Source organism: Mobula birostris, chromosome 26 (assembly GCF_030028105.1).
Source record: "Mobula birostris isolate sMobBir1 chromosome 26, sMobBir1.hap1, whole genome shotgun sequence".
NCBI lineage: Eukaryota > Metazoa > Chordata > Chondrichthyes > Myliobatiformes > Myliobatidae > Mobula > Mobula birostris.
Genome location: NC_092395.1, coordinates 28,458,740 through 28,484,806, shown reverse-complemented (window position 1 = coordinate 28,484,806; position 26,067 = coordinate 28,458,740). Strand labels below are relative to the sequence as shown.

Here is a 26,067-nt window from a genome sequence, read left to right as displayed (position 1 = left end):
ACGTTTTGTGTCCAAGCAATTATGATGTTCAGTCTGATGTTACAACTTGGAAGCATTCATAATAACTGGATTAATTTTGGTGTATTTCTCTTGTGTTCTCAGCCGCAAGGGATAGGTGAGCCTAGTGTCTACCATGCGGTGATTGTAATCTTTTTGGAGTTCTTTGCGTGGGGATTATTGACAACTCCTATGTTAACTGTGAGTATAAACTATGCTATTTGCATTTCATCTGCAGATTCAATGGGTAAATTCACCACATAATATAATTAGAGTACATAGATCTCAGCTTTGTTATTAGTTTCTCAATTATGCATTCACTGAACCATTGGTTAACTGTGCTTTGATACTTGGTAAATTCACAACTAGCCAACTAGCAATCTTGACCCAAGCTCTCACAGGAAGGATGACTGTATATTTAAGTTTTGATGGACAGTGGGTTCCTGCAGAACTTCACACTGTGTTAAACTCCTGAGGTGAAAACTGGGCAAAAAAAAACTTCATTACAGCTGAAATTATTGGAGATGTAATCAAAAGAATGAATAAATTGGCATCACTTTGTGGAATGTAAACTAACCTTAATCCCCAGGATTATACATGTGCTGCTTACTATGCATTGCCAAAGTGCTTCAGTGCAGTTGTGCATGATGGCATTGTCCAAATTATTCAGTGCTGAGTGTGATACACATAGGTACCAGTTTGTAAGTTAAGATTTTCCAAAAAATGATTGCTACGGGCTCTACTTAAAGTGAGTGGTGTTCCGGAGGAAGTAGCTGTATATTGTGGATTTTCACTCACACTCATCCTCATCCACTGAAAATGTTTATTATGGGTCTGTTGGCTGCAGTAAGAGCAGATTGGTGTCTTGTGATGTTTTGGGCAGGGGTTGGGAAGAAGTTCAGTGGGGATCCAATAAAGAATCTTCTCACCGAGAGTAGATGGAATCGAGTAGATTGTAGAAATGGGTACTCTCTTCAGAGACATAATTCAGCTTCAGTAACTTCCAGGGATCAAGTTGTTTAAAGAAGGAAGAGTGTGCCTGATTTCTTTACACGGTGCACTTCCTTAAAGACAGGGTGGGGAAATAGATGTCAGTGGATGTGAGGAAAAATAAACTAGAGTACTTTGGGAAAATGGGTGTACTGTGATTCTTTTTAATTTTTCCCACCAATTACAGATCCTCCCTTCTATTTTCTGCCTCCCTCACTACATTATAAAAACTGGACCTCTGAATTGTATTACTTTCATTATGTTTCAAATGGCTGGTCGTAAGTAATTTCTCTTTCCACAAATGTTGGATGACTACTTCTTGCATTAAGTTTTTTATTTCAGGCTTTCAACAGCTGCAGTATTTTATTTTTGTCTGATGGCCTTTGAAAGCAAAAAATGTCGATATTGGAAATTTGGGCTTAAAAACAAAATGTGAAATGTTTAAGGTCGGCATTTATTGCTCTCACTACCTTGTTCTAGACTTTGTTTATTCATAATTCAATTAAAGTTCTGGATTTGTTTTTGTGATAAGAAATATTACATCTATATTACCTACATTATCTTCTCTGTTGGATTCATACAAATTATGACAGCACCGAAGAAAATTGTCTTCATCAATGTGGTACACATTAGCTTTGCCACAGTCTGGAAGAGGCCTTGCTAGATTGCTACTAGACCTTATCAAAACAGGGTAGCAGGATTCTCAGCTGACTGCAATTTTTTTTTAATCCTGCAAAACAATTTTGATATGTAACATTTAGTTTTTCTTTAGGTTTTGCACCAGACGTTTCCTCAGCATACATTTCTAATGAATGGACTTATTCATGGGGTAAAGGTAAGAAAATACAATCACATAGCTTCAAGCAAAATATGTTCTTTTCTGATTGGCATGTGTAGGTTAGAAGCTCTACTAGTCTTTAACCAGCAACATTATTTTTGGCTGGTACATTGAAATTCTAAGACTACTTTTATTAGCACATCTATAAAGCAAAGCAATGTGAGAAATCAGATGATAGGAAATATTGGAAGTTTAGAAATTTGATTTGAAAGTATGGGCAAGAAAGTCAGTTTAATATTTTGACCTTTTATTTCAGATGGTGTGTTGCACACTGTACCATTTCAGCCATTTGTATTGGTTCATTTGTGTTGGTTTATGAACCTTTTCTAAGTGGATTGACCATGCCCTTTAGTTGTCTTACTATGAATCTAATTTCAGCCACTTAGATTTCCCTTGGAGCCAGGTCAATAATTCTGTTCATCACCAGCAGGCTGAATATGAATGTTTGGTGGGTTAGCTATCTCCAACGTATCTCTTTTTTCCCAATTGCCATTTGATCTGTGTATTTTGAGAATTGATTTTATTTTAAGTTTCTAATACTGAGGGTTTTGGTAACTGGAGAACAGTCCATCCTAATAAAGTCACTGTGCTTGCTCTTGTGTGTTCCTTTGTCTGACAGCCGTTGCAGGTGTGCATGTTTTCTGTGCATGAGTATGAAGTTTTTGTATGTCTGACAATACAACTATATGAATTTATTCTGTGAATGGGCAAGTCCTTTTTTAATTTCTGACATAGCACCTCTCTAGTCTTGACCTGGTTGGTTTGGCAAAGTTGCTGCATGCCTATGTGTTTTGGTTTGTGTGCATTTGTTTAATGCATGGGAATGTTCTTGTTTGACTGAGCAAGTGTTTTGTTTATACAGTTTTTGTATGTGTTTTGGATAATTCCATAAAACTGCTGCAAGTCTTGTCTCATCGGACAAAGCCACTGTTCATATTTGTTCTAAGCAGGAATATTTTGGTTAGTTTAACAAAGCCACTGACTGTGTGAGGTTCTGTGCAAGTGTTTTTTGTTTGTTTCAAGCTGATTGCGTGATTGTACCAATGTGTTTTGGTTTCTAATACCTTGTTTTGATCTGCAGGGAATATTATCATTTCTCAGTGCGCCTCTCATTGGAGCTTTGTCGGATGTTTGGGGCAGGAAATCCTTTCTTCTTTTAACTGTGTTCTTCACCTGTGCTCCGATTCCTCTCATGCGAATAAGCCCCTGGTGAGTGTCTGCAAGCTGCTGCATCAAATCACTATTTGTTGTAGTGTCCATGAAGGGCACTTCATCAGGTTTCTGAGCGGTGATAAGTTATGTGGAGATTCAGACACTGTGGATTTGTCCTGCACTTGAGATTCAGATTCATTTATTTAGCACATGTAAATCAAAACGTACAGTAAGATGCGTCATTTGGACAGCTACATCACAGAATGGTGAGGTAGAGTTCTTCAGAGTGAGTTCTGAATCCCACCTTAACCCACAAGGCCAGTGTTTTTCTGATTCACCATTCACCTGACAACATATACAATGTTTCCTTGGTATATTTTTCTTTAAATTCAGTGCTGTGGTCTGTGATGGATCCATTTTCTGTGAAAGAGAGAACTTTCCAGTTAACATACAGTTGCAAGAAAAAGTTTGTAAACCCTTTGCAATTACCTGCTTTTCTGTATTAATTACTCATAAAATATAGTCTGATCTTCAACTCAATCACAATAATAGACAAATGCAGTCTGCCTAAACTAATAAAACACAAACTATTGTACTTTTCCTGTCTTAATTGAACACATTGTTTAATCATTCACAGTCCAGGCTGGGAAAAGGTATGTGAACCCTGGTATTTAATAGCTGGTAGAACCTCCTTTAGCCGCAATAGCCTCCACCAAATGTTTCCTATAAGCTTCTGATTAGAGTAACACAATGGCGAGGAGGAATTTTTGACAATTCCTCCTTATAAATCTGTTTCATTTCATCAGTATTTGTGAATTACCTTGAATGAACAGCCCTTTTGAGGTCATGACACAGCATCTCAATTGGGTTCAGGTCTAGACCCTGACTTGGTCATTCCAAAACATGAATTTTCTTTTTAAACCATGTTAAATTAGTCTTGTATTTTGGATCATTGCCTTGTTGCATCATCCAACTTCTATTAAGCTTCAGAACGCTACCCTAACATTCTCCTGTAAAACACTGTGATACAATTTTGAACTCATTGTTCCTTCAGCAATTGCAAGCTATCCAGGCCCTGAGGCAGCAAAGCAGCCCCAAACCCTGGGTGGGTTGAGATTTTGATGTTGGTGTACAGTGGCCCTTTTCCTGCAACAACTTTTTTTGCATTTATGCCAGTAAGTTCAACTTTGGTCTCACCTATCCAAGAACATCATCCCAGAAGTGTTATGGAACATCCAGGTGGTCTTTTGCAAACTTGAGACGTGCAGCAATGTTTTTTTTGGGAGACCAGTGGTTTCCTTCATGGCGTCCTTCCATGAACGCCATTCTTGTTCAGTGTTTTTCTTATAGGGGATACATGAACAGTGCGATTTCTGCAGGACTTTCGCTATTACCCTTGGATCCTTTTTCATTTCCATCAGCATTGCAGGTTGTGCTCTTGGTGTGATCTTTGCTGGATACCCACGCTTAGGGAGAGTAGCAACAATACTGAATTTCCCCACTTATAGACTGTTTCTCTTACTGTGGACTGATGAACACACAGGTCTTTAGAAATGCTGTGGTAGCCTCTTCCAGCTGCATGCATCTCTAGTTTTTCTAAGGTCCTCTGAAAGTTGTTTTGATGGAGGCATGGTGTACATAAACAGATCTTTCTTGAGAAGAGCAGACTCTGTCAGTAACCTGACTCTGCATGTCTCTTTGTTTTGTGACGAGAATACACATAAAATTAAGATGTTTGCTGACCTGGGTTAGCATCAGTGACATCAGCAGTTGGTCTGCCACCTGTCCTCAGGGGAAGGAGAGATAAGGAACGATGGAGCAGCGTCTGGAGATGTGTAATGAAGGGACGGGTGAGAGAGCTGTCTGGAGCGGCTCCCCCTTTGAACCCTGAACTGTTTGAAGTGATGGACAGGCGATACCCCAGCAGGGGGATAAAAAGGGACAAGTTCGCTAAGGCAGGAGACACACGACACCCGAGGTAACGAGACCCTGGAAGCGGTGCGCCTCTCACGAGTCGGTGGGAAGTACCGGACAACGCACAAGGTGGAAAGGTACGATCAGCGGGAACCCGGTGTGTGTCCGCCCTTGCTTGGGTGCCGGGTTCACTGCAGAGGATCGACTGCATCTGGAGGAGGGGTCACAGTCGGTGACCTCAGGTGACATCACCAAGGACCTGCCCAAAAAGCTGCTTGTGAGCCATATCGCCGGTCTGTGAGTGGAAGCCGTGTCGGAATGATCAGTCGTTCCCGTTCTATCTCTCTCTCTCCCCACGTTGTCCATCGCCATGGCAACGATTACTGCGAACTGAACTAAATTGGACTGAACCTTTGTGTCACTTTGAAATTTGGTCATTTACCCCTAGACAACGATAGAGCTTGATTGATGCTGTTATCTTAATTCTGTGCACATGTGTGTTTATCATTGCTGAACTGTTGCATTTATTATCCTTTCGATTACTGTGTTGCTTGTTTCTTTAATAAAACTTTCTTAGTTCTAGTAATCCAGACTCCAACTGAGTGATCCATTTCTGCTGGTTTGGCAACCCAGTTACGGGGTACGTAACATAAGTGGGGTTCTCGTCCGGGATTTTGAACGCTAAATTTGGGACGGAGTAAATTGGTTGGGTTAAAATTCCCGAAAGAAAGAAAAGACAAACAGCAGAAATGGAGGCTGAGGAATTTATAAAGGCACCGACCTTGGAGGCATTAGAGGATGCCAGGAAATCGGAATTGGTAGCTGTGGCCAAATGGCTGAATCTTGCTAAGGTGAAGTCGACAATGAGGAGAGAGGAGATACACAGAGCTATTGTAGAGCACTATGTATCTAAAGGTGTGTTTCCCCAAGGCGAGCTGGGAGTGGTGTCCATTGAAAAACCTGCTGGAGACGCGGTACAGGTGCCGCTTGAAAAACTGAGACTCGAGCACGAGTTCCGGGTACGACAGTTGGAGTGAGAAGAGAAGGAGAGAGAGAAAGACAGTTGGAGTGAGAAGAGAAGGAGAGAGAGAAAGACAGTTGGAGAGAGAAGAGAAAGAGAGGGACAGACAGTTGGAGAGAGAAGAGAAAGAGAGGGACAGACAGATGGAGAGAGAGGAGAAACAGAGGGAAAGGGAATTTGAGCTGGAGAAGTTAAAGATAAGGGCCGAGCACGGGCTCGTGCCGAACCAAGGTGGAGGGTTCCGGGCAACCCAGGAGGTTAGGCTGGTTCCCCCATTTGACGATACCAACGTGGATCGGTACTTTCTCCACTTCGAAAAAGTGGCTATAAGTCAGGACTGGCTGAGGGATAAGTGGGTTGTCTTACTTCAGAGTGTACTGAAAGGGAAAGCCCAAGAAGCTTACTCCGCTTTGTCCGCGGAAGATGCCCAGAGGTATGAGGTGGTAAAAGAGGCCATCCTCAGGATTTATGAGTTGGTCCCGGAGGCATACCGGCAGAGGTTCCGGAATGCGAGGAAGCAGTGGGACCGCACGTATTTGGAGTTTGCCCGTGAGATGCAGACATATTGTGAGCGTTGGTGCGCCTCAAAGGGGGTAGAGGGGGATTATGACAGACTGCTACAGCTGATCCTGATTGAGCAGTTTAAAGGTTGTGTCCCTGAGGGTATGAGACCCTACCTCGATGAGAAAGAGGCAGCCACGTTAGCCGCAACTGCTAAATTAGCGGATGAGTATGCGTTGACGCATAAAATGAAGTTTGCCCGGAGTAAAGGCTACCAGAAGGGTAGTCAGGACAGCGGGGAGAGTCCGCCAGAAAAGTCAGAAAGTAAGCCGGGGACTAGTGAAAAGGATAAGGTAGACCGGGAGCAGTCTGGTAGGAAGTCTCCTGGGGTCGTCTGTTATAATTGTGGGAACGCCGGACACTTTGCGTCCAGGTGCTTTGCCCCAAAGAAGGAGACGGGAAAAGGAAAAACAGCGATTTTGAATGGCTGTATCGAGCTGTTAAGCGAACCGCTAGGGAAGGACAGGTCTGAAAAAGTTCAGGAAGGGCGCGAGAGGTTTATCTCGACTGGATTGGTGTCAGTTAAGGAGGGGTTAAAACCAGTTCCAGTGCGGATCTGGAGAGAGACGGGAGCGTGTCAGTCACTAATACTGAAGAGTGTATTAAAGTTTAGCTCAGAGACCCAGACTGGGGAGGCAGAGGTCAAAGGTGTTGGGGAAGGGACAGAGTCAGTCCCTTTGCACCAGATACACTTACAAAGCAACCTGGTCTCTGGACGAGTCACGATCGGGGTGAGGTCCGAATTACCGATGAAAGGCGTGGAAGTCTTGCTCGGTAATGACATCGCCGGGGGAATCGTGTTCCCAGTCATGAGATTGACAGGTCAGCCTGCCAGCAGTGAGGCCCCACCCATGGACTCACAGGTTCATCATGGGGCTGCGGTAGTAAATTTAGCTGAGACGTTTCTGCCAATCTTGTACGAGAAGAGGGTAGAAAATGGAAAGAAAGAGTGTAGTGAGACAAGAGGCAGTGAGGGAGCTGAGACAGACGTAGCAGTAGCCAGGAAAGAATTTGTGCCGACGCAGGAGCGAGATGAGGGGCTGATGGTTTTGGCGGAGACAGCTCTCTCTGACACAGTTTTAACAAGGGAACTAGTAGGCTATTGTGCGGGGGAGGAAGTGCTAAGGAAGAAAGGGAGACCAAGTACCGTGCCCGCCGATGAGGAGTGGGGGGTGGTGCAAAAGAGTTATGGGGATGATAACATGGCCCACGAGGTACCCCCCGGTGGACATTTTGTGGTGCTGGAGGAAACAGTTGGTGGAATCATGAAAGAGGTTTACCGGCTGCCCAGGGGAAAGGATGTTATTGATCATGACCGACGTGAACTGAGACGGTCACAGGCTTTTGATATGCTAACAAACCTAGTCGGTGTTAGCGTGGAAATCAATGAAGCTAGGGGCCCCCGATAAGAGGAAAAAACCATTTTGAAATGATTAGTATGGGATCGATCAGATGGGAGAAGGCTATTGTTTTGGCCAGGTCTACTGATAAGATCTCTCCCTTAATCCCCGAACAAAGTGAATCTTTAGCAGAAGTAATTAAACGACTCGCACCCGTGTGCTTGATTGTCCCGAGGCGATGCAAAGAACTGGGACGTTGGGTGATGTCTGTTACAATAGGGCAGCCTAGCAAACAACATCCATATATAATGAGTAATTCAGTGACTAAAGGGCTGATGAACACAGAGGTGTGTATTGGCAATTTAATACGGCTGTCTGAAGCCAGCTTGATAGTGAACCTTGAAAAAAAATGAATTCGGCCACACGAGGGTCACTTACCTGGGAATTGTGGTGACACAGGGGCAGCTGGTAGCGATGCAAGCTACAGTGCAGGCTATCGCTGACCTCCCAACCCCGACAGACAAGAGGGCCCTCAGAAGGCTCTTGGAGATGGTGGGGTACTGTAGGAAGTTTTGCAATAACTCTGCGGTCACTACCCCTCCCCCTCCTATTAAGCCCTTGCGAGAGGAAACTAAGTCGGAATGGGACGACCCTTGTTATTGTGGTCCGGGACAAAACCAAATGAGAGGTTACATTGATCGAAATTCATCAGTGTTTTTGGCCACTATGAAGTTTGCTGAGTTGGAGCCTGGTCTAAGGGATTATTAATAACACATGTAAAAGGAACAGAAAATGTGATGACTGTCTGTCAAGGTGCTGACAACTTCAAATTCTCTGTATTAGCCAAATAGCTGATAAAGATGTATATTTGTGTGTGTATCAAGTAATGTATTCATGTTTGTAATTTTTACCCCCTGGTAAAAATCCTTAAAGGGGGGAAGTGTGACGAGAATACACATAAAATTAAGATGTTTGCTGGCCTGGGTTAGCATCAGTGACATCAGCAGTTGGTCTGCCACCTGTCCTCAGGGGAAGGAGAGATAAGGAACGATGGAGCAGCGTCTGGAGATGTGTAATGAAGGGACGGGTGAGAGAGCTGTCTGGAGCGGCTCCCCCTTTGAACCCTGAACTATTTGAAGTGATGGACAGGTGATCTGGAGATGTGTAACGAAGGGATGGGCGAGAGAGCTGTCTGGAGTGGCTCCCCCTTTGAACCCTGAACTGTATGAAGTGATGGACAGGCGATACCCCAGCAGGGGGATAAAAAGGGACAGGTTCGCTAAGGCAGGAGACACATGACACCCGAGGTAACGAGACCCTGGAAGTGGTGCGCCTCTCACGAGTTGGTGGGAAGTACCGGACAACGCACAGGGTGGAAAGGTACGATCAGCGGGAACCCGGTGTGTGTCTGCCCTTGCTTGGGTGCCGGGTTCACTGCAGAGGATCGACAGCATCTGGAGGAGGGGTCACAGTCGGTGACCTCAGGTGACATCACCAAGGACCTGCCCAAAAAGCTGCTTGTGAGCCATATCGCCGGTCTGTGAGTGGAAGCCGTGTCTGAATGTTCAGTCGTTCCCGTTCTATCTATCTCTCTCTCCCCACGTTGTCCATCGCCATGGCAACGATTACTGCGAACTGAACTAAATTAGACTGAACTTTTGTGTCACTTTGAAATTTGGTCATTTACCCCTAGACAACGATAGAGCTTGATTGATGCTGTTATCTTAATTCTGTGCACGTGTGTTTATCATTGCTGAACTGTTGCATTTATTATCCTTTCGATTACTGTGTTGCTTTCTTTAATAAAACTTTCTTAGTTCTAATAATCCAGACTCCAACTGAGTGATCCATTTCTGCTGGTTTGGCAACCCAGTTACGGGGTACGTAACAGTTTGTATAGGACATGGCACCTCTATAACTGACACCTTCAATCTCATCTCATTGATTGGAGCACCTGACTTCAGGTAGCTTTTGTAGAAGGCATTACCCCAGAGGTTCACGTACTTTTTTGAATCTAGACTGATTGTTTAAATGGTGTATTCAGTATTGATAAGAAGTAGTACAATTTGGTGTTATTAATTTGGGCAGGCTTTGTTTTTCTATTATTGGATCTTAGATGAAGATCAGATCACAATTTATGAGTAATAATTGCAAAAAAACAGGTCATTGCAAAGGGTTCACAAACTTTCTTGCAACTAATTGAAGCTTTTGACTGCAGTTGTCAAATTAACTTGGGTAAAGGGGATCACAATCTCTACCTATGTCAGTGGGGCACAGTTGAACGCCTTAACTACATCTGTCTTTTTGGTATAGAACAAACTAGCACAGTTCCAATGGTATTTTTAATTGTAAGCATACAATGTACTACTGATCTAAGTACAGTACATTATTTAAGTAGCATGTATTTCCATTAGGAATTCAGTATTCAATGAATTGTGTGTTCTTATTTGTACTATTCTCTGCAGGTGGTACTTTGCAGTGATTTCCATGTCTGGAGTATTTGCTGTCACGTTTTCAGTGATATTTGCTTATGTAGCAGATATAACTCAGGAGCACGAGAGGAGCACTGCTTATGGACTTGTAAGTCAAAAAAGCCATTGTTTAAAATTAATATTTCTTATTCTCCTCTATGGCCTTTTCTAGGTTCTTAACATGAACAATCCTTAAGTAAGCATTATTATTGAAAATTGAACACTACTTTGGCAATGGATAACACATGACATTTTAAAAGTATACTTCTGCCTCTGCTCTCCTGAGTTTGAAAGTTTTATATTCATAGAATCCTGAAGCTTGTAGCACAGTAGCTCATTCAGCCCCTTATGTCTTTGTCTTGTCTTTGTGTAAAGGGGCTATTTAATTCCTTTTCGTAATCTCTTTCTCTTGCTTACGTAACCCGTTAAAATTTTTTGAGATGTTAACACAACTTTTCAGATCCTGACAACTAAGTAAAAAGGTTTCTCCTGGCCTTTCCCTTGATCTTTCGTCAATGATAAGACAAATGATCTGGCTACTGGCCTCTGCAATGTAGTTTATATCTCCATTGATACTGTCAAAACTAGCTAACTGCCCACAACATAGAATGTTATGTTGACCAAGTTTTCATAGGGTTCTTGCATGTGCCATACTCAAGACATTAAAACTTAGTTCCATCCCCGCCCTAATTCTCTGGCATGGCGTTACTTGGAGAGTAGCAAGTTCTTCCCAATGCCCTAGATGGCAATCTTCCATTAATCAGCAAGCCTTCTCGCTGTTTTATGGAGTAATTTTGCAGACTGATGGAAACAACATCAATATAATTCACTATTATACAATTGGAAGTATTATTTATTAAGTGTAATTTGGAGTGGTTAAGTTATCCTTTGTCAGAACTGTACATATTTGTAGAAATGGTCATCCGTCAACAAGATGATCTAATTCAGCTTTCCTCTTATTTTTAGTCAGTGATTTCAAAATTTTCCTTTTTATTCTAGCATTTGAAGTCTTCAGTTTTGATTATTAATGAGGAGTAAATGTTATTTAGTGAGATCAGAGCATCTAGTGTAAAATTTGCTTATAAAATTGTTTAACTGTTAGGATTAACAAAAGTGCAGTGAGACTCTGTAATGGGCAAGGTCATAACAGGTAGAATACAAGGTAGAAAAATGAGGACATGCTTAGAAGAGAAATAAGAAGGTGGAGTGTTTTAAATGAGCAATTGAAAAAGACCGGAATGTCTGAATATGTTATTATGCATATAGTAGTTATTAAAGCCTATTTATTGAAAGAAGATTTGAGTACTGTAAAGACCGCCAGCATATAAGGCCCTACTGCACTTACTCTGCAATATTCTTTATAGGTTTTCCTACCTAAAGAAAGATGTACCTTCTATAGGAGTGTAACAAAGATTCATTGGATTGATCTTCTGGGGTGGAGGCTGGTGTCAGAGGAGAGTATATTGAGTAGCTGATGTGATGGTAATGGGTTTGCTGTCTGCCAAGTCCAGAACACAAGTGAAGTACTTAAGCCCTATCCAATTTTAGATAGTTGTGCATACCCTCATAAAGAGAGGTTAGCCAACTAATCTACAAAAGCTAGATCTCTTCCCCGTTTATCCTCCACGGCGAGTTTGGATGCCAATGCCCACTCTTTGAGTACTGGGTCAAACCCCCTCTCCCCCCCCCCCACTGCCACCCACCCCTCCCTACTACAGAAGAGATGCCCCCAGCTAACAAAATAGTTAATTTACGAACACAGTTCATTTATTTTTAATGATACATGTTTAAATTTAGATAAAATTCTTAAAATGCTCTTAAAACTCAGGATTTCTATCTTGTATATGGTTTCAAAATTACAAACTATTTCTAAAACACAGGTAAGATTCTTGTAAGCTTAAAGACATACCCAAGAGTTGCAGATGAATGAGTCGTCCATCACAGAAATCGAAGGTGAAGGAATGGATTCTAGTCACTCCACCATTATTCTTGTCATTCCCAACAAGCCCCACTGCCATGTAACATTTATACTGGTTTTGCTGCTTGGTGACTTCACATATGATATCTGTTTTTCAAATACCTTAGCTGGGAAATTCACATCAATGGTCTAAAAGTTCCTGTGATAGAGATAGCAAAATTAATGCTGCGTGGCTTGACTTTCTGAATACACAAATTTCCCAACTATTGATAGTTCAGCTATTTGATGTGCTAAGTGATAGCTGGCAGACCAGTCTGATACTTCCTTGAACTAAATATCTTACTAGTGTTGCCTGATGTGATGCATGCCCAGTTAACATGGGTTTCAACTCTTGAGCAGCCAGCAGCTATGGGCCAGCAGTCTGTGCTCTATAGACAGTACTGATTATTTGCAAAACTATCCTTTAACTTCAGAATAATAATTCGCAATTTACATTAACAACTGGACACTGGTTCTTGTTTACAACAAGATGGCCAAGGAATATTGGTTGGGAGTTTAAATTATTCCAAAACAACTCAACCCCTGGTAGTGTTAGCTACTGAGTTAGAGAGCTGAGATTGGCAAAAAGGATCTGGGCCCTGGACAATGAATATCCATCACACTTGGTGTATCTCTCTAGAGGTTGGAAAGATGAAAGATAAGTTCAGTGAGGAAAATTATGATGGGGCTTGTTAAGATAAATGCAGGGATGATGTCTCCTTTAATGAGTTGTCTAGAGCTAGGAGTAAGCCTTCAAAACATAGGTTGGCTAGTTAAGGCAGAGATTAAGGTTTTTGCACCTTTAGCATTAAAGTTCACCCCTGAAATGAAGGATCATTTTGTGGAAAAAAAATTTAAGACATACATAATCGGTGTTTTTAAAGTGTTGTGATTACTGAATAGTAGACCAGAGATGAGGCAATGAATATCTTTCTCCTGTGATTTTTTTTAAATATGTAAAGTAGACTCAAACCTTTTGTTCTCCCTATTGCAGGTATCTGCAACATTTGCAGCTAGTCTTGTGACCAGCCCAGCTATTGGAGCATATTTGTCCAGGGCATATGGAGATAACTTAGTGGTAGTTCTTGCCACTGCCATTGCCTTGCTGGACATCTGTTTTATTCTTGTGGCCGTGCCAGAATCTTTACCAGAGAAGATGAGACCTGCTTCTTGGGGTGCGCCAATTTCATGGGAGCAAGCAGATCCTTTTGCAGTAAGTATCTGAATTCTTTCACCTCTTACTTGCCCCTCAAACAGGACCCCACTAAGGAACACTCTGCTGTTGTCTCCCACACCATCACTAACCTTATTGACTCTGGGGATCTCCCAACCACCACCACCAACTTCATAATTCCCACATCTCGCACCTTCTGTTTCTACCTCCTACCCAAGATCCACAAACCTGCTTGTCTAGATAGACCCATTGTTTCAGCTTGTTCCTGCGCCATTGAACTCATATCATCATACCTCGACTTTATTCCCCCCTAGTTCAGTGCCTTCATAGTCATAGTCATAATCATACTGTATTGATCCCGGGGAAATTGGTGACATCTGTGACACCTCACACACCCTTGATCTTTTCAAAGACCTTGTAGGTGGAATAGTGCTACACCTGCTTCTACACCTCCTCTCTCACTACCATTCAGGGCCCTAAACAGTCCTTCCAGGAGAGGCGACACTTCATCTGTGAGTGTATTGGGGTCATTTCCTGTGTTCGGTGCTTCCAGTGTGGCCTTCTGTATATTGGTGACACTCAACATAGATTGGGAGACCACTTCACTGAGCATCTTTCCTCCATCCGCCATAACAAGCGGCCACCTCTTTTAATTCCGCTCCCCATTTCCATTCTGATATGTCCATCCATGGTCTCTTTCACTCTCGTTATGAAGTCACACTTAGGATGGAGGAGCAACAGCTTGTATTCTGTTTGGGTAGCCTTCAACCTGATGGCATGAACGTCAATTTTTCAAACTTCCGGTAATGGCCCCCACCGACCCACCCCTATCCATTTCCCATCCCTTTCCCTCTCTCACCTTATCTCTTTGCCCGTCCATTGCCTCCCTCTGGTTCTCCTCCCCCCTTTGTCTTTCTTCCCTGGCCTTCTATCTCTAGCACCAATCAACTTCCCAGCTCTTTACTTCATCCCTCTCCCCTCCAGGTTTCACCTATCACCTGATGTTTCTCTACCCCCCTCCCCAACATTTTAAATCTACTCCTCAGCTTTTTTTCTCCAGTCCTGCTGAAGGGTCTCGGCCCGAAACGTTGACTGTACTTTTTTCCATAGATGCTGCCTGGCCTGCTGAGTTCCTCCAGCATTGTGTGTGTGTGTGTGTGTTGCTCGGATTTCCAGCATCTGCAGATTTTCTCTTGTTCTTACCTTTCCTTTTTTGTCTGCCATCTTCAGCAACTGAATCTGAGGATGTGTCCAATTTGTTACCTCTTTAAAATGCTTTCAGATGTTCTCATCTTCATTACCAACGCAAAAAAAATCAATTAATTCATTTGCTATTGAGTGCTTGTGTGTTCTCTTGACACCAAGAAGGGAAAGTGCTATGTTGTTCTTAAGTGAGTGATATTCAAGCACTTGAACTCAGCTGAGTCTTGTTTAAGTGATTTTTGACAAGTACATGTCTTCGGGAGTGAAGATTGGAAACAGGAAAGAAGTGTACAATGTGCTGATTTATTCTGAGTGCTGTTGATATTTGTAATCCTACCCCCAGTAATTTTGAAATTCATGTGGAGTAGGACGGGGTCCTTTGGCTCAGTTTGTCACTTTCACTGAGTTGTATTTCTTCTCATTTTGTTCTAGTCTCTGAAGAAAGTGGGTCAGGATTCAACTGTCCTGCTGATCTGTATTACAGTATTTCTATCGTACCTGCCTGAAGCAGGCCAGTATTCCAGCTTCTTTCTTTATCTCAGACAGGTAAAGTAGTCCAATAAAGTTTAAAGCTCTAAGATTTGTAACTGTGGATTTGTGCACTAATTATACATTTTATTTTTTCACTCCCCCCTTCATCTCACTAATTCTGTAGCATAGATGTCCCATTTGCCAGGATAATGCTATACAAACCAGCTTCTGTTCTTGCTGTTTCCCATCTGTTTTCCCCTCTGAAGGTAATACGGCAGACTTGATATGCAATCACCATCTTTTTCACAGATGATGTTTTCACAGATGATGGTTGAAATTGATACGCCCACTCAGTAACAGAGAAATGAGATTGCTTCCTTGGTTTGTAGGACAGTATGACACATGAACCTTTTGTTTTAATGCACGGTGTTTCATCCAGACACATGAAATAGGTTTTGGTCACAATTTAATTTATCGGATATTGATATTATTCTAGTAACCAACTGGAATGCTGTCAATGTTAGAGGTCTGTTGGAATTAACTGTGTAGCCATGTATTTAAAAACATTGATAACACTTTTGATATGATTTGCTGCCAATTTGCTAACTTGTGAGTCATTGCTAGAAATGGTAAAACCACCTTTTTCAAAATGCATTAACAGGAATGTAGAGATAAAAATAGAAAATACTGGAAGTAATCACCATTAACCATAGAAGCAGAGTTAGTGTTTCAATTGGTTGATCTTCAGAACACAAATGAGTGAACTGGGTGCAATGAATTTGAAGTAATGTTTCCAAAATGGGCTGTAATCAATACTAGATAATTGTTTTGCAAAATCATCTATCAGTTTCAATTTGTATTGGACACTGCTTTTATCACTGGTGTGCAAGCAGTTTCCAGTCAGTGTAGCTGCTGATGGTCTTTTTAATTGCATGGCTTAGTACAGAGGCTATTAGCATCATCTGAGTTGAAAGCTTTGAGGATAAAGATCTAACTTTGAGCTTCAAATATAGGCTGAATTTTCAATTTTGATTACTGATGGAATGATGGATTAGCACCTTTTTGATGAGACTTCATCTGTTTGGCTAATGTCCCTGATGGAGAATAGCAACCTGCTTTCCTAATTCCACCTGGCTTTCCAGCCTCAGCAAAAACAGATTGATCAAAGATCCCACCAAGGCTTTTAGACATTTGCTGACTGGCATTTTAGCAGCTGTCTTTGGAAAATGTATTTTATGAAATGATTTGATATCTACTGAAATTATGAAAGTCTTCCAGAAGTTCCCTTTTACACGAAGGGTTTTAGTGACTTAAAAAGAAATAAAGCATTACAGTAGTACTAATGGGACATACCAGAAAAGATGTGTCAGTGTCACAATATGGTAAAACTTGGGAATAAGGAAGGGATGAGCACTTTAAGGCTTCCCAGTAGTCAGATGGAATTGGAGCTGATATGCAAGTAAATTTCAGAAGGGCAAAAGAGTTTTAATAATAGGATAACTTTCCCAGTAGTGAGTTTAGTGGCTTTAATGCATGGGGCTTGGAAAGGGTGGAATTTTTAAATTTGTTTATTATTGTCACATTTACTGATGTGATAAAACTTTGTTTTGCACCAATCAATACAGATTATTTTGTGACATTGATACATCAAGAGAGATGCAATAACAGAATGAGGACTGTAGTGTTACAGAACAAGTGCAAACAATGTGCAAGGCCATGATTAGGTAGACTAAGGTCAAGAGTCCATCTTGTATTAAGAAATGCATCAATATTGTTTTAAAAGAAGTAGGCATTGGGCAGTGGTAGACCTTATGTTAGGGAACATGCATACACTAGTGATAGAATTGTCTGTTGAAGAACCCATTGGAAACAATAGTAAGCTTAAAGGGAAAAGTTAAGGTTGCCCTTGAGAGAGGACTCTAAATTGGAGGAAGGCTGATCTTTTAGTATAAGACAGGACTACTGGGAACAGAGGAGAAAACAATGTCTAGATCAGGGGTTCCCAACCTTTTTGTGCCATGGACCCCTGCCATTAACCGAGGGGTCCATGGACCCCACGTTGGAGCTATTTAAAAACAAGATGGTAAGTGGTAAGTGTCATGTGCATTGTTGGGCTTCAAAATATCCACTGCTTCAGCCTTTGTTTATCTCTTCAGCACTTCGTTTAATTTTTACTGAAGGAGTCTTGTTTGCAGGAGATTGGTTAAAATGTAGAACTTGTAGTCATATGGACTGGGTGATCTGGGCAGTGAATAGGCACTTAAGGAGATGTAAAGTAAAGGCATCCTTTAGTCTTGCAAGACCATGGATTTGCGCCTGGGAAGTCACTCTCCAGGGCGCAGGCCTGGGCAAGGTTGTATGGAAGACCAGCAGTTGCCCATGCTGCAAGTCTCCTCTCTCCATGACACCAATGTTGTCCAAGGGAAGGGCATTAGGACCCATACAGCTTGGCACCAGTGTCGTCGCAGAGCAGTGTGTGATTAAGTGCCTTGCTGAAGGACACAACACGTTCCCTTGGCTGGGGCTCGAACTCACGACCTTCAGGTCACTAGTCCAATGCTTTAACCACTTGGCCACGTGTCCACACACTAAGGAGATATAGATATACACTTAAACAATCTAGTCTCTTTTCTCTTCTGGATCTGGAATGGTGGCAAGGGATTTGTGCAGAATACAAACATCAGTCTGATGGTCATTTTTTATGCTGTAAGTACATGGAAGCTATGTTTCTTGTTCTATTTATTGTGCTTTTCTGTTCTCCAGGTAATTGGATTTTCCTCAGAAACTGTAGCTGCTTTTATTGCAGTTGTGGGAATCCTTTCCATTTTAGCTCAAGTAAGTATTTGCTGCTTGTGAAAGTTGTATTTTAAATGCATTATGTTTACTGTGATCCATTTAATTTAATGTTTAAGTCCATTATTGAATGAGATAACGCTGAAGGAAATGAAATTATACTGAAGTTGATTTGTTTTCCCATCATTCTGATGTTTGTATTTTTATTGCACAAATGTTCATTTTTCTTGTATTTTATTTGCAGACTGTGGTGCTAGGTGTCCTTATGAGGTCAATAGGGCATAAGAACACTATTCTCCTGGGCCTTGGCTTCCAAATTCTCCAGCTGGCATGGTATGGCTTTGGGTCCCAGCCCTGGTAAGTTTTCTGTGTCATCTGAGGTATTGATCAATATACTCTTTATTACAAAGTAGTTTGTGTGAGCTGCACTGTTTTTTTTTAAAATGTGATCAGTTTTGTTTCTGCAATCTTCATAGAAAATAGGCATGTAAGATGTACTGTATATAATATACAGTATTTTAGTAGAAAATTCTTGGATCCAGTAAAAGAGATGCTGTAGAGGAGATAGTAACTCAGGAAAGAGCAGCAATGGGATGGCTCATCAATGGCTGATAGTCTTGATAAACTAGATAACCTGAAGTGTTGTATTTACTGGAGTAATATCAGATGCAGGTGTTTATTCATGGAAGAGTAATGTATGATTATTTCATTTGTAATTTCCTTGTTTTACCAAAAAAAAAGATTTAAAGTACCTAAATGTTTCCAGAGTGCATTCAATCAATATTCGGCCACAAAGGTTGGCTTAAGAACTAGGCTTTAAGGACCACCTCAATGATAGACGCTTAGGGAAGGGTTTTCTGATCTTGCGGCACCAGTGGCTGAAGGAATTCTCCATCTTCCAATGGATCAATTAAACTTGATCATGGTTAAAGAAGTGAGCTGGCCATGATTTAAGAATGTTGCAGAGCTCAAAGTAGGTCACGGGGATATGTAAGGGATGAGAAATTTACACTGAAGCATTGCTTCTGTGTGCAGAGCCGATCAGCAAGCACTGTGATGATCAGCAGGGATTTGGTGCAATTTAAGATGGAGTTATTCCCAGAATCATGAGTTTCCAGAAGGTGAAAAGTAAGCTTGTCGGAAATAATACAAGCATAGGCACAGGTTTCTGCACTTTGAGTCAAGGTAGGGGTGCAATAGGGGAATTAAGAGATCAAATGATGGCATGATAAGTGTTTTAAAAGCTCTTAATAGTAGCACTGAATATGTTGATTGTTGTATAAGATAGCAAGATCATCTTGAAGAGCAATGCTAAACCCAGAAGAGCAAAAACAAGCTAAAGGCAACTGCTACCAGACGAAGTGGTTTATAATACTTCTAAACTTGTAGTATCTTGCTAATCAATTGTGGTTTCTTCACTTTAATTTGCATGGCAAGTCACTAACAGCATTCAATAAGCTCATCTGTGTTCTATCATTGGCTGGCAATGAGATCAGCAGGTAAAATAAGAATAATTATTTAGTGCCTTGAAAAAGTATTCAGGCCCTCAGAACCATTTTTGCATTTTACCGTCCCACTTGCTAAATTTCAAATTTATTGAAGTAGGATTTTTTATCTATAAAACATTTTACCTCATGTCAATTCAAAGGAAAAATTCCAAAACCTGGTAACAATTTATGAAGAGTTAAAATAAATTGTGAGGCTGAAAAAGTATTTCTCCCCTTTGTAATTACGCTAACTTTCCTCAGGTGCTTTTCCAAAGCACCCAGTTTATAGAAACAGAAAACCCTACAGCACAATACAGGCCCTTTGGCCCACAAAGTTGTGCCGAACATGTCCCTACCTTAGAAATTACTAGGCCTCTATTTTTCTAAGCTCCATGTAACTATCCAAAAGTCTCTTAAAAGACCCTATCGTATCCGCCTCCACCACCGTTGCTGGTAGCCCATTCCACGCACTCACCACTCTCCGCATTTTTAAAAAAACTAACAACTTAACCCTTGACATCTCCTCTACTTACTCCCAAGCACCTTAAAGCTGTGCCCTCTTGTGGCAGCCATTTCAGCTCTGGGGAAAAAGCCTCTAACTATCCACACAATAAATGCCTCTCATCATCTTATGCACCTGCATCAGGTCACCTTTCATCCTCCGTTGCTTAAGAGAGAAAAGGCTGAGTTCACTCAACTTGTTTTCATAAGGCATGCTTCCCAATCCAGGCAACATCCTTGTAATTCTCCTTTGCATCCTTTCTATGGTTTCCACATCCTTCCTGTTGTGAGGCAACCAGAACTGAGCACAGTACTCCAAGTGGGGTCTGACCAGGGTCCTGTAAAGCTCCAACATTACCTCTTGGCTCCTAAATTCAATTCCACGATTGATGAAGGCCAATACCCCGTATGCCTTCTTAACCACAGAGTCAACCTGCGCAGCTGCTTTGAGCGTCCTATGGACTTGGACCCCAAGATCCCTCTGATCCTCCACACTGCCAAGAGTTTTACCATTAATACTATATTCTGCCATCATATTTGACCTACCAAAATGAACCACTTCACACTTATCTGGGTTGAACTCCATCTGCCACTTCTCAGCCCAGTTTTGCATCCTATCAATGTCCCGCTGTAACCTCTGACAGCCCTCCAGACTATCCACAACACCCCCAACCTTGTGTCATCAGCAAACTTACTAACCATCCCTCCACTTCCTCATCCAGGTCATTTATAAAGATCACGAAGAGTAAGGGTCCCAGAACAGATCCCTGAGGCACACCACTGGTCACTGGCCTCCAAGCAGAATATGACCCGTCTACAACCACTCTTTGCCTTCTGTGGGCAAGCTAGTTCTGGATCCACAAAGCAATGTCCTCTTGGATCCCATACCTCCTTACTTTCTCAGTAAGCCTTGCATGGGGTACATTATCAATTGCCTTGCTGAAATCCATATACACTACATCTACTACTCTTCCTTCATCAATGTGTTTAGTCACATCCTCAAAAAATTCAATCAGGTTCATAAGGCACGACCTGCCCTTGACAAAGCCATGCTGACTATTCCTAATCATATTATACCTCTCCAAATGTTCATAAATCCTGCCTCTCAGGATCTTCTCCATCAACTTACCAACCACTGAAGTAAGACTCACTGGTCTATAATTTGCTGGGCTATCTCTACTCCCTTTCATGAATAAGGGAACAACATCCGCAACCCTCCGATCCTCCGGAACCTCTCCCGTCCCCATTGATAATGGAAAGATCATTGCCCGAGGCTCAGCAATCTCCTTCCTCACCTCCCACAGTAGCCTGGGGTACAGCCCATCCGGTCCCGGCAACTTAGCCGTCTTGATGCTTTCCAAAAGCTCCAGTACATCCTCTTTCTTAATATCTACATGCTCAAGCTTTTCAGTCCGCTGCAAGTCATCACTACAATCACCAAGATCCTTTGCCATAGTGAATACTGAGTAAAGTATTCATTAAGTACCTCTGCTATCTGCTCTGGTTCCATACACACTTTTCCACTGTCACACTTGATAGGTTCTATTCTTTCACATCTTATCCTCTTGCTCTTCACATACTTGTAGAATGTAGGGTTTTCCTTAATCCTGTCCACCAAGGCCTTCTCATGGCGCCTTCTAATTTCCTTGTTAAGCTCCTTCCTGTTAGCCTTATAATCATCTAGATCTCTAACATTACCTAGCTCTCTGAACCTTTCGTAAGCTTTTCTTTTCTTCTCGACTAGGTTTACTACAGCCTTTGTACACCACGGTTCCTGTACCCTACCATAACTTCCCTGTCTCATTGGAACATACCTATGCAGAACTCCACACAAATATCTCCTGAACATTTGCCACATTTCTTCCGTACCTTCCCCTGAGAACATCTGTTCCCAATTTAAGCTTCCAAGTTCCTGCCTGATAGCTTCATAATTCCCCTTACTCCAATTAAACGCTTTCCTAACTTGTCTGTTCCTATCTCTCTCCAATGCTATTGTAAAGGAGATAGAATTATGGTCACTATTATTGATGTAGAACTTTGGAGGATCACCTGAATAAATGCCCCCTTTCTGTAAGGACCAAAAGAATGGTAGATTTTCAAAAATTCTAACCAGAATGAAGAGAAATGAGCATTCAAGATGAGTCAGGGAAATGATAATGGAAATACACAATTGTGGGGAAGGAGGGAAGGATACAGGACCAACTCACTGAACATACCTCAGGGCTCAGTGCAGTCCATTGTGAAAGAGAAAAATGAAACTAAGCCACACTGCCTAGGTCAAGCATTCCCTCCAAACCTAGTCACTGGAGGAGAACAGCAATTGTAAGAGACTACTGTGATGCCAACAGTCACTCTGAGTGTGCTCCAATTGGAGATGACGTTCGTGGCTCCAGAATTTCTAAGGCCTTGCATACAAAAAGGGTATTTATGGAGGAGTGGTAAGGAGGAAGCCCTGGCAGAAAAAAACATATCGTTGCTCATAAAAACTTTGCAAACTATCACTTAGTAGATACTGTAAAGATGTGGAAAAAGGTCTTGTGGTTGGATGAGACTAAAATGGAAGTCTTTGACCTCAACATTAAGTGGTATGTGTGGCGTAAAGTTAACACTGCGCATCAGCCAGGAACACCATCCCTACTGTAAAACATGGTGAAGATAATATCAAGCACAAGGACTGGGAATCTGGTCAGGATTGATGGGAAGATGAATGCTACTAAATACAGAGGTCCTAGATTAAAAACCTGCTAACCTCAGCCAGAAAACTTTAACTCGGGAGGAAGTTTGTCTTTCAGCAAGACAATGGCCCAAAGCACACTGTCAGAGTAACCATGGGGTGGCTTTGAGTGAAGAAAATTGATGATCTTGTGTGGCCCAATCAGAGTCCTGAACTTAACCTGATTGAGCATTTCAAGCAAGATTACTGTCTCCGGCCCACTCCCCTACCAACCTGGCAAAGTTTGAGTGGACATTGAAGCTTTGGACGCTACCTCACTTTTTATTTAATATACAGTTTTTGCACGTTTTTTAATCTATTCAATATATGTGATTAATTTACTTGTTTATTATTATTATTATGTTCTATTTTTTATTGTTTTTTTTTCTCTGCTGGATTATGTATTGCATTGAACTGCTGCTGCTAAGTTAACAAATTTCACGTCACATGCCGGTGATAATAAACCTGATTCTGATTCTGATTCAAATCTTGCTCCATGTTGTGCAAAGCTGATAGAGATTTATCCTAAAGACTACTGGCAGAAATAGCTGTGAGAGATGGTTCAACTAAGCACTGAGCAAAGGGGGACAGATAATTTTGAACTACTGACATCTCAGTTTTTTTTAGTTTTTCATGCTGTATAATTTTTCCTGTTTTCTGGGCTCTACTGTTGGGGTGGGGGGATGGGGTGGGAGGAGCATGTGATTCACGAAAAAATTCTCAGTTAAGTTGATCTAAATCCCTGGTCGTAATACTTATGTGAACAAATGTTTGGGGGCTGAATACTTTTGCATGGTACTTATCAAACATAATTGAATGTTGCTAGGGATGGAACACCAGTCTTTTTTGGATGAGTTCTCCTAAATCTAATACAGGTTGCACTCTCTGTACTGACATCCACACCACTCTGAGGTGATTTCAAAGAGTAGACTTTTACTGTATTGTCATTATATATCAAGGTCCTAACTGGCATCTAATGTTCCCCATATTCTTAGGTGTGTTTTTTTTTTGTCTAGTTGATAACTTGGTCAGTTTTCTGTTGTTGGGCTAAACCATGAAGGCTCACAGCATCATGATCTCTGCATGTCACAAAGTTGTAACATCTAAGTTAGCAATATTTTCGACATGCACTCTCCATTTCAATCCCTGCCTCCCTTGGAAGTTTATCCAGCATTTTAAATGTTTCTCTATTTGCATTGACTATTTGCTGTGGGGAAACATTTTCATGTTCTTGCCGCTCTAGGTTAAAAAGTTTCTCTTAAATACCTAAATTGTACTTAAAGCTGCCATTAAATATGTTAATAGGAACCATTAAATATATTTGCCACCAGTTCTACATTAGTACAATTCCTTTAATTTCTTCCTTTCTGCTCCTTTGGAATTAACATATTTCACCCCTGCAAGCAGTGCATAGTGGAGTCACTCGGTGTCCTTTTTATTCCAGATATACGTATTAGGGTAAGGATGTCTTACTGCAGCAATACATAGTGAGACTAGATCTGGAGTATTGTGATAGTTACTGAATTCTGTACTGTATTTTTAGCTACCTGAATTGTGGAAGGATGTTCTTGCTATGGGGTAATGCATCAGTTGGGCCTGTATTTGTTGGCATTTAGAGGAACGAGGGGATCAGAGAGAAATCTAAAAAGTTGTAACAGAACTAGACAATAAATATAAGGAGGATGTTCCCAAAGGTTAGAGATTTTGAGTACTCCCTGGCCTCGGGTTATACTAGTGAGAACCAAAATAAGAAGGAACCTTAGAGGGAAGAAAATCTCTAGAATTCTTTATCACAGAAGGCAGTGGAGGCCAAGTCATTAAGTATATTCAAAGTACAGTTGTTATCAAAGTACGTATAAATTATACAACCTTGAGATTTGCCTGCTTTAAAGGCAGCCACAAAACAAGAAACCCGAAAGAACCCAATTTAAAAAAAACAACCAATGTGCAGAAAGAGAAAAGCAAATCATGCAAACAATAGACAATAGGTGCAGGAGTAGGCCATTTGGCCCTTCGAGCCAGCACCGCCATTCACTGTGATCATGGCTGATCATCCACAATCAGTATCCAGTTCCTGCCTTATCCCCATAACCTTTGATTCCGCTATCTTTAAGAGCTCTATCCATCTCTTTCTTGAAAGCATCCAGAGACTTGGCCTCCACAGCCTTCTGGGGCAGAGCATTCCATATATCCCCCACTCTCTGGGTGAAAAAGTTTTTCCTCAACTCCATTCTAAATGGCCTACCCCTTATTCTCAAACTGTGCAAGCATCAGTATTCAGAATGAAATTGAATCCATAAACCCAAAGCAGGTCCATAGCCTCAGTCTCAGTTCATCACACAGTGGGGCAAATCACTGCAAAGGTTGTAGATACTAAGCCTAGAGCAGCTGGAGCATGACACAGCCTCGGCCCTGAGGAGAGTGGAGTAAAATGCTGTGGAGCAGAACCTGCTGTGATCCTCACCTCCAGTCCCCACACCCTGCCTTTTCAGTCCATCTATCCCAGCGTTTAAATTGTCCAAGGGCCGGGTTGACCCTCGTATTAGGACCCAGGCACCATTGCAACGGAATGAAAGGGTTATCATACGAGGAACGTTTGATGGCTCTGCGTCTGTATTTGCTGGAATTCAGAAGGATGAGGGGAGATTCTCATTGAAACCTTTTGAATGTTGAAAGGCCTAGACAAAGTAGATGTGGAAAGGATGTTTCCCATGGTGGGAGAGTCCAGGACAAGAGGCCATAGCCTCAGAGGGTTATCTTTCAGAACAGATGTGGAGAAATTTCTTTAGCCAAAGGGTGGTGAATTTGTTGCCACATGTGGAGGCCAGGTCATTGGGTGTATTTAAGGCAGAAATTGATAGGTTCTGGATTGGACATGGCATCAAAGGTTACAGGGAGAAGGCTGGCAGCTGGGGTTGAGGAGGAGATGGGAAAAAAAAAGATCAGCCATGATTGAATGGCAGAGTAGACTTGATGAGCCAGATAGCCTAATTCTGCTCCTGTGTCTTTTGGTCTTATGATGCGTTCTGGGCTGGCCCATACTTGATGTTTTCAAATCGGCCCAGCACTTAGATGGATCCAACCTCGTTCCCAGTTTAGGTTGACGGGCACCGAGACAACTCTGCTCCAATTTTTCTTCTCTTCGTTGTCACCAACACCATCTTTGGCTCCAATTTCATCTCGTACATGCATCGTCTTCGCTCTGACTCAGTCTGCACGCCTCGACCCTCAGATCAGCCTGACCTTCACTCGCCTCTTCATTGATTACACTGATTGTTTACCACAATTTTCCACATAAAATGTGTTATTAATACACTATCTAGTCGTATTTCTTGCTTATAAAACCGCCAATAAGCTGTCACCCCCTTCAGTAGTGCCATCTTAAACCAGAAGAAGGCAATAGATGTATCACTTAATAATCAAGGGGAATAAAGGGATATGGGAAGAAGGAACAAACTGGTTATTGAAATAGATGAGCAGCTAT

The 26,067-nt window shown here is 41.8% G+C and overlaps 1 protein-coding gene across 1 annotated transcript in view; it reads left to right on the top strand.

Annotated features, from left to right (window-relative positions):
- Nucleotides 1-26,067, top strand: part of LOC140188010 (hippocampus abundant transcript 1 protein-like) — a 79,119-nt gene that overhangs the window by 41,110 nt on the left and 11,942 nt on the right. Inside the window, exons 2-9 of the mRNA XM_072243887.1 lie at nucleotides 103-198; nucleotides 1,760-1,822; nucleotides 2,907-3,034; nucleotides 10,279-10,393; nucleotides 13,236-13,454; nucleotides 15,051-15,164; nucleotides 17,853-17,924; nucleotides 18,127-18,239. Coding sequence (XP_072099988.1) covers nucleotides 103-198; nucleotides 1,760-1,822; nucleotides 2,907-3,034; nucleotides 10,279-10,393; nucleotides 13,236-13,454; nucleotides 15,051-15,164; nucleotides 17,853-17,924; nucleotides 18,127-18,239 — 920 coding nt within the window. The remainder of the gene's footprint in view (nucleotides 1-102; nucleotides 199-1,759; nucleotides 1,823-2,906; nucleotides 3,035-10,278; nucleotides 10,394-13,235; nucleotides 13,455-15,050; nucleotides 15,165-17,852; nucleotides 17,925-18,126; nucleotides 18,240-26,067) is intronic.